This window comes from Belonocnema kinseyi, chromosome 10 (assembly GCF_010883055.1).
Source record: "Belonocnema kinseyi isolate 2016_QV_RU_SX_M_011 chromosome 10, B_treatae_v1, whole genome shotgun sequence".
NCBI classification, from domain to species: domain Eukaryota; kingdom Metazoa; phylum Arthropoda; class Insecta; order Hymenoptera; family Cynipidae; genus Belonocnema; species Belonocnema kinseyi.
Window position 1 is genome coordinate 3972396 of NC_046666.1, and position 9892 is coordinate 3982287.

Below are 9892 nucleotides of genomic sequence, written 5' to 3' on the forward strand. Positions count from 1 at the left end.
GGGTGGCTGGGGGGTGGAGGGTAGTCCGTTTAGCGTGCAATCGACTCGGAATACTTATAAGATACTACCATGATTTTTTCAGATTTTTTGGTCCAAAAATAAGTTAGGCCAAAAACCGGCCTTACCGGCCCTCCCCCTTTATTCTTGAAACTTTAAACAATAGTGATATTCATCAAAAAGTGTTTTAAAAATAATAAATAAATTTGTACTGTTGTTCCTGTAGAAATAATATCAAAATTTACATTGTAAATTTCAAAATTATTTCAACAGAAACGACATGAAAGATTCAGTATTCGTTGTCAGCTTATTCTATTATTGCACATTCTCTGATAAATTTTATCCTGCGAAAAAAACGAGGTGATTCATTTACAGCATATCGCATATCTTAAAATGAAACAAACTTTGAAAATAATGCGCACAATAATTATTTATAAGTGTTAGTAATGTAAAACAATTTAAAGGAAGTTACTCTCTTCGATGCTCTTTTTATTCTTAAAAGTTAAGAAAAATAAATGCAGATTTATTTCAAGAAAATTTTACATTTAAAGTGTTAAACATACTTTTGAATTAACAATTTATCTTTTTAATTTCTAGACAAAAATTATTTCTGCGAAACAAAGATACTTTTATCTACTTTAATTACAATGAATGGCTCTTTGGAATATGGTCAAAAACATACACTATCAGATCTACAGCATCTGTGATAGAAACAAAGAAAAATAAATTTTGAGTCATCTGTATATTTTATTACCAGATTAAGATATGTATTTCTTCCTAAGGTGACATTTTTTAATATGAAGAAAAAATTACGTAACTGTCAAAAAGGCATAGTCAAATTGAAACAAAATTAATAAACCACTTCAATCTATAAAATATTTTTTATGATTCATGCGCGTATAATACAAAATGGTTAAATTAATATATTCTCAAGTTTTCCCAAAAAATTTTGATTGAGCTCGAAATATGTACAAAAAGCACTGAAGCACATTTCTAGGTGATGTGATTGGTGTATTAAAATTTTTTTTTAATTTTGAGTTTAGAAATTTGTCAGGGGTAGAGCGAAAAAACCCGAAAAATAAAACTAGACAAATTATAAAATTACCGAAATGTAAAAATCACGAATTGAAAAATTCCTAAATAATAAAATTCACGAAAGTTTATAATATGACCCTATTTGAAAATTTCTAATGGACAAAATTACTGACAGAAAATTACCGAATTATAAAATGGCGGAACTAGAAAATTCAAGAATTTAAAGAATTAACTAAATTTTGTTTGTTAAATATTATTTATTTATTTTAAATGGAATAACAGGGTGTCCACTGGACCGGGAAACCTGGATAACCGGGAGATGACCGGGAATTTTACAACATTTTGGGAATACAAATTTTGTCCAACTTTGATTTCAACCGTTTTTTAAATAATTTGTTAAATTTTGATTTTTATAAATTATTATATTATTTAGTTTAGAATGCTTAATTTGAAAATATTTCACTTTAAAAATTTTCCATTTTAGATTTTTCATTTTTAAAAGCATATATTTTAATTTAAAGAATTTTTAAATGAATTTTTAAAGGCTTACAAAATTAGAAGTTTTTAAAATCGAAGATTTTTTAAATAAAAAACAGGGTGGCTGCCGGACCGGGAAACCGGGAATTTTATGAATTTTTACAAGCAAAATCTGCTCAGGTTCGATTTTAATAGTTTTTTTTAAATAATTAAAGTGCAGTTTTGAAGATTTGAACAATTAAAAATTAAAAGCATTTGCAGTTGAACATTTTTGATTTAAAAAAGTTTCATTTTATTAACTGTGAATGTAAATCTGTACTCTAAGTATAAAAATCTAAACAATAATTGATTTGACCAAACAATTCTAGATCCGTTCAAAATTTTATAATTTGCAGATTGTAACTGTTTCAATCCAAAATTTTTGATAAGTTTTGAAATTAATATATCATTTATTCCGATAATTTTATTTTTAAATAAAATTTTTCATGATTTATCAATAATATATTTTAAATTCAGAGCTGCAGGTCTTCCTTTATATTATTTTTTTATGTTAAATTTAATGAATAAAAGTATTAATAAATTATTTCTATTAATTTTTTTAGCCATTAAAAAATGTAAACGTGCGTTTTACTATTTTCAACTTAAAAATAAATTCATAATAATATAGTCATAATTAAATGTTTTTATTAAATTTAAAATATTGTGAGTCTAAATTATTTAATTTTTATTCCATTTAATTTGAAATTTCTGAATGTAGAAAAGGAATAATTATTTAATATTTAGCAATATTTCACTGTTCACTTAAGACGAATAAATTGAAAACAAATATTTAAAAGAAAACAATTTGAAACTGAATTATTTTACATAAAAAGCTTTGAATCTTTAGAATTTCGAAGAACTTTTAAACTTTTAGCGTTACAATTTTAATTGTTCTATTTAAAAAATGTTTAATTTGTAAAAGAAATTGTTCAATTTTGGCGCATAAATAACAGTTGAACACTTATTATTTGTAGAACAAATTTGAGTAGTTTTAAAAGATATTTAGAAATTTTGAAAAGATTCAAAATTAATGAAAAACTTGAAATTATTTCAAGTAATTTAAACGAAGTGTGTTAACATTTTTTTCAGAACCTCTAAATATATTTTAATACCAATCGAAATTTTCGTCCAATTTTTGAAAATCCTGCAAATCAAACAAAAAAAATACTTAAAATCTTCCATAATTTTTCAAAGTGAAAAATCATTTTCAATTTTCCTAAGAATCTTACGAAATTTTTTTATTCTTTTGAAGTCTTTCACAATTCTTAAAAAAATTCTAAATTTTTTGAGTGAAATCTGCAAAAATCTTTATTTTATTTTAAATTCGGCTGTAAGTATTTGAAATTATTTCAAGTTCTAAATTTAATTCGAATCTTTTTAAAACTTCTAAATATCTCTTAAAATTATTCTATAATTTTTACAAATAATAATTGTTCGATTGTTATTCATAAATTCAAATTAATTTTTTGTTCAAAAATTCAAAAATTATTTTGAATTTGGAAAAATTTAAAACCACTTCTAGATTTCTCAAGACTTTGAAATAAAATTTTAAAGCTTTTAAAGGATGCATATACTATTTAAAATAAAAATAATTTAACTTCTAATTTAAGAATTGTTAAGTTAAAAAAATTATTTTTCAATTTTTAATGTCTAAGTTATTGAGCATTTGAATACCAAATTTTGGAATTCAAAAACTTTTAAACTTCAATTTAAAAAATTTGAAATGCAAGAGTTCCACTTTGAATGCTTTAATTTGTTGTGTTTTTTTCATTACTTCAAATATAAAAATGTTTAAAATAAAGTTAGATTTTTTAAGTTTTATTGACCGGGAAAAGTGTTTGCGAACTGGGAAATGACCGAAAATTTTTTTCTTTGATTAAAACGGCCACCCTGAATAAACAAATACTTTTCTCAAACAATTTTTTTAAATATTCAAAACTTTATAAATAATGTTTTGAATTTAAAATAACAATAATTTAAAAGAATGTATTTCTGAATGAGAAACTTTGTTAAAAAATGTGCATAGTATGAAAAAAAAAATTACAAAAATCTTCTTAACAATCGAATTGTTAATTGAAAGAAAAATTGGAAAGATGCTTCGAAGTAAATCAGTACTTATTTAAATGATGCAACGTTTCTTTGGAAAATGTTATTATGTTGCGAGAAAATTTAGGGAGAAATTTCTTTTTTCGTTTGAGGAGCACGTGTCTTTAAATTTATTTCTTTATCAATTTTTATACAATTATTTTTATTTTAAATTCAAGAAATAATTCTCATATATTTTAAACATTGATCAAAAGTTTTCTTTTATACAGATATTTGATCCTTGTGTTTTTAATAAATAAATAATATTTATTTTTAAAAAACAACCATTTTTTTAATTACTATAATTCAGGAATTTCATAATTCGGAAATTTTGGACGGGGGTTTTATTATTTGTGAATTTTACAATTTCGAATATTTTGTTTTTCGGGGGTTTTCCGTCTTCTCATTTGGCAGTAAAAATTAAATTATTGAAAATATATACCAACACTGAACATCTGAAGAAAATGTGCCAAAACTTTCATAAGATCTGCTAACTAATTGTATTTTGAAATATTAATAAATAACAATAAATTTAAAATATTGTTTCAGTCTAAATGATTCATTTTTTAAACCATTTAACTTGAAATTTTTTAATTAAGTAAAAGAATAATTATTTAATATATAGCAATATTTGACTGTTAATTTAATACGAGTAAATTGTAGCCAAATGTTTAAAAGTAAACATTTTCAAACTTAATTGTTTGATATAGAAAGCTTTGAATTGTTAAAATTTCGTAAAGCTTTTAAACTTTAGAATTTTTATAGTTTTATTTAAAAAATGTTTAATTTGTAAGCGAAAATCTTGAATTTGTATTTAGAAATAATAATGGAACACTCATTATTTGTAGAAAAAATGTGACTAATTTTAAAAGATATTTTTAGAAGATTTGAAAAGATTAAAAATTAATTTCAAACTTAATATGATGCCAAGTAATTTAAACGAAGTGTTTGGAATTTTTTTCAGAATTTCTAAATATATTTTAAAATGAATAAAATCTTTCCTACAATTTTAAAAAAATTTTCCAGATTTTTTTTGACAATTCTGGAAATCTCTTTAAGCATTTAAAAATATTCTTTTGAAATAAGATCAAGATCATTTTTTTTAAAGTCTATTTTATGAATGTTCAACGTTTTGAATTTTTCAGTTTATCTATATTTCATTTAACATTGTTTAATTGAAAAGTATTAGTACCTTCCATTATATACGTCTAAGTTATTGAGCATTTGAATACCAAATTTTGGAATTCAAAAACTGTTAAACTTCAATTTAAAAAATGTTGAATTCAAGAGTTCCACTTTGAATGCTCTAATTTGTTGTTTATTTTTTATTTCTTTAAATATAAAAATGTTTAAAGTAGAGTTAGATTTTTTAAGTTTTATTGACCGGGAAATGACGGGGAATTTTTTTCTTCGATTAAAACGGTCACCCTGTCTGAAGTTAAGACATAAATCAACAATTATCACAAATATTGTCTTCAATTTTCTACTATTTTAGATAATAGATGCTATGAAATGCAACAATTTTGTTGTTAACCCTCAAATGGTACACTAGTGCGAATTCGCACCCAATGTTTTTTTCATTTTGTTGGCATTTGCGCAAACACAGCTGCAGCGCATTATCCCCACTTGTATTAAATATATATGTTTAATATGTGTGATATATGCTAGTTGTTTATTATATGTTCAATATGTTAAATATTTAATGTTAAGATTGCAAACAAGCTAATTTGCACCAGTGTGCTTAATTTTATATTTTAATTTAAAAATTGTGTTGCATTCATTACTTTTCGTTCATTACGCTCGTTATTTTTATTTTAAAAAAAATACTTTTTAAAGAAAAATCCCCCTTTTTCATTTTTTTTTTCTTTGCCACTTTTGAATTTGAAATTTCAGGACGACTTGGCAGACGATGATATCATGATTCTCGACAACGGAGAACAAGTTTTCCTCTGGCTGGGAACTCGATGCTCAGAAGTGGAAATTAAATTAGCCTATAAATCCGCTCAGGTAACAAGCACTTTTTTTACATTTTTTCTTAATTATCAAAAGTTTTCCACAGCCTAACTCATGAAAAATGTTATATTTAAATTTAAAAAATATATTTTTAACAGGTCTACATACAACATTTGCGAGTAAAGCAACCGGAGAGACCACGAAAATTATTTCTTACCGCCAAAGGTAAGGAATCGCGTCGCTTCACGAAATGCTTTCACGGCTGGGGAATTCATAAAAGACCACCAGAGTAATTCATTAATGGCCTTAAATTTTTCCTCAGACTGCCGTTTCGAGAAATCTCGAATCTAACTCCTAATTTATCAGACATTGTAAGATACTGAAGCAACCATTTTTTATTAACATTATTAACTTATACTTTTGAATCAAATTTAAATTTGCTATCTAAGCAAACCACCTTTTTTATGTAAGATAGTTTCCATGTATAATCATGGATTTAAAAAATTGTAATTTTACTGGGTCTTGACGATCTTTTTAAATTGAAGAGGTCCAAGAAAAGGCCTTTTTTATTAAATACCACCCTTAAAAAGTGTTTTTTATTTTGTCAAAATCACCTCTGATTTTTAGCAGAATTAAAAAAAATGATGGGTACTACCCCAAGTCGGTTTTTGTACCCTAAGTCAGATTTTGGTACCCCAAGTCAGTTTTTTGCTACCCTAAGTCAGTTAGTGAGTCTCTCAATATAAATAGATTTTAAAATACACAAGCATGGATTATTTTAATTAAATAAATATTTAATTCACCAAAAAAGACTTGGGCGAGCTCTAAATGTATATTTTTTTTTAGATTTTTCAAAAAATTGGGGGTTATTTTGACTCCAAAAGTAACACTTTGTAGGTGGTTTAAATATATTGTTTAAAAATACTGCGCTATTTTTAGTGCGATTGAGTGTACAAATAAGTGCCAATTTTTTTACAAACCGATACTGAAGAGATTAGTCCAGTGTTTGTCAGGGTGTGTGTAATAAATATGTGTATATACTGTAGAATAGTGAGTGTTATTATTTGCTAAATAAATATCTTAATGAGATGACCTTTTATCTTATCATTAAAAAAAAAATGTTATTCCTCTGTCTGAAATTCTTTGCAGTTTCTTGTCACCTTAAATTTTAAAGTTTCGAAATAAAAAAAGGATTAAATGGTAAATAATCTTCATTGAGACATATTACATATTTTTCTTAATTATTTAAAAATTATTCATTGTAATTCAAAATTGCTTTTAGAAAAATTAAAAAAAGCGGAAAAAATGTTAAAATATTTTTCAAAATTAGTGGGCTTATTTAATTTTACTTAGGTTTTGTTCGTTATCCGAAATTTTATGAACAATTAAATTATATGTTTTTTCAATATTGAAAAAAGCAAAAATTAGACATTTTTTTTTAACAAATTAGTACAAAGTACTAGAACCATTTTTAATGGAAAAAATACAATCCATTACAACCAAAATTACAAGAATTATAATTAAAATAAGAACTTTTGTTCAATATATAAAAAAATGAAATTAAAAAATATAGGTATCAAGAATTAGAACCATTTTGACAGGAAAAAAATACAATAAATTACTACCAAAATTACAGGAAATTAGAACTTTTATTTATTATTTTAAAGAATTTCTTGTTTTTTTTTGTATACACTATTTAATTTTTTTCAAAATTATTAATCGTAATTGAAAATTGGTTAAATGAAAGATCTTTATAAAAAACATTTTTTTTCTTTTAATAATTTTTGGGAAAAATCGAAAAAAGGAGAAAAAAGTAAAAATACTTATCAAAATCAGTGGGCATATATAATTTTACTTAGATTTTTGTTTGTTATCAAAAATTTCACGAAAAATTAAATATATATATTTTTTTCAATGTTGAAAAAATAAAAAATTGGTGGAATTTTTGTGACCTATTACAAGGTTTTAAACCTTTTTTTTCATATAAAGTAATAAACAATAAACAACAAATTAAAGCATTCAAAGTAGAATACTTGAATTCTAAACTTTTAAAAATTGAAATTTAAAAGTTTTTTCATTCAAAAAGTGTGTATTCAAATGCTCAAAAATTTACACGTATAAAATAAGGGGAAGTAAAACTTTTCAATTAGACAATTTTAAATAAAATGGAAATAAACTGCAAAATTTAGAACTTTTATCAATTATTGAGTTCAAAGATTCAGATTAAGTTCCAAAAATATAAATCCACATCCAACATTTTCAATAGTCCAAATTAAAGAATCAAGAAATGAACTTTAAAATTTTTCAAAATTAGATTATTTTAAGTGATTTTAATCTAGACACATTAAAAATTGAAAAATATTTTTTTTATCTAAACATTTCTGTAATAAGAAGTTGAATTATTTTTATTTTACATAGTCTCGGCATCCTTTAAAGGTTTAAAAATTGCATTTCAAAATCTTGAGAAATCTAGAAGTGGTTTTAAATTTTTCCAAATTCAAAAAAATTTTGAATTTTTGTTGTTTTTTTTTGAACTTTTAAATATATTTCAAAATTAATTGAATTTTTTCTATGATTTTTAGAAAATCCTGAAAATTAAAAAAAAAATTGAATTTGCATTTATAAATAATAATAGAACACTTATTATTTGTAAAAATACGAGAATAATTTTAAGAGATATTTAGAAGTTTTTAAAAGATTCGAATTCAGGATTTCCGAGAAATTGTAGGCAAAATTCTATTCATTTTAAAATATTTTTAGATTCTTTTCAAAACTTCTAAATATGTCTTAAAATTACTCAATTTTTTTTTCTAAAAATAATAAGTGTTCAATTGATATTTATGCGTCAAAATTTAACAATTTCACTTATTTTTCTAAATTAAAAAATTTTGAATTAAATGGGCTAAATTTAAATAATTTACACTAAAACAATGTTTTAAATTTAATAAAAACCTTTAATTATGACTATATTATTGATTTATTTTTAAGGTGAAAATAGTAAAACGACGTTTACGTTTTTTAATGATCAAACAAAATCAAAGTGGCCGTTTTAATCGAAGAAAAAACATGTTTCACGACTAATGAAATTTCAAAAATCAAATTATATTCTGAACATTTTTCCATATAATGTAATAAACAATAAACAACAAATTAAAGCAACAAAAGCTTTAAAAATTTTATTTCAAAGCCTTGAGAAAGGCAAAAACTTTCTGATTCAAATTCTTTTGTTTTTAAATTGTTTAAATCTTCAAAATTGCACTTTAATTATTTTAAAAATTGTTAAAATCGAACTTGGGCAGATTTTTCTTCTGAAAATTCGTAAAATTCCCGGTTTCCCTGTCCGGCGGTCTCCTTATTTTTTATACAAAAATCTTCGATTTTAAAAACTTCCAATTTTTTGAAAATCTAAAACTGCATTTTAAAATTCTTGAAATTAAAATATATGCTTAAAAATTAAAAATTTTCAAAGTCAAAGATTTTTTAATTAAGCATTCTAAACTAAATGATATAATAATTTATAAAAATCACAATTTAACAAATTATTTTTAAAAACAGTTGAAATCAAAATTGGACAAAAATTTTAATTTTAAAAAGACTAATGAAATTTAAAAAATCATACTATATTCTAAACATTTTTCTATATAATGTAATAAACAACAAATTAAAGCAATCAAAGAGGAACACTTGAATTACAATGTTTTAAAATTTTAGTTCCAAAAATGTAAATCTACTTTAACATTTTTAATAATCAAAATTAAAGAAGCAAGCAATTGACTTTAAAAATTTTCAAAATTATATCATTTTAAGTAATTTTAAACTAGACAAATTCAAAATTAAAAAATAATTTTTTTAATTAACAGTTCTTAAATTAGAAGTTAAATTATTTTTATTTTAAATAGTCTAGGCATCCTTCAAAAGCTTTAAAATTTTATTTCAAAGTCTTGAAAAATTTAGAATTGGTTCTAAATTTTTCCAAATTCCAAATAATTTTTGAAATGTTTTCGAAACTTTCAAATGTAAAGAAAATTCTGCAAATTAAAAAAAAAATTAATTTGAATTTACGAATAATAATAAAACACTTATTATTTTTTAATATTAGAGTAATTTTAAGAGATATTTATAAGTTTTAAAAAGATTCGAATTAAATTTAGAACTTGAAATAATTTGAAATACTTACAGTCGAATTTAAAATAAAATGTAGATTTTTGCAGATTTCAAACAGAAAATTTATAACTTTTTTAAAGAATTTTGAAAGACTTCGAAAAAATAAAAAAATTTCTTAAGATTTTTAGGAAAATTGAAAATG

At 22.8% G+C, this 9892-nt stretch overlaps 1 protein-coding gene across 2 annotated transcripts in view; it reads left to right on the forward strand.

The window, feature by feature from the left end:
• Positions 1-6678, forward strand: part of LOC117182166 (protein flightless-1) — a 100601-nt gene extending 93923 nt beyond the window's left edge. For both annotated transcript variants that reach the window (XM_033375216.1, XM_033375217.1), the window contains exons 21-22: positions 5527-5640; positions 5745-6678. In XM_033375216.1, coding sequence (XP_033231107.1) covers positions 5527-5640; positions 5745-5879 — 249 coding nt within the window. In that variant the 3' untranslated portion in view covers positions 5880-6678. The remainder of the gene's footprint in view (positions 1-5526; positions 5641-5744) is intronic.
• The last annotated feature ends 3214 nt before the right edge of the window (positions 6679-9892 follow it).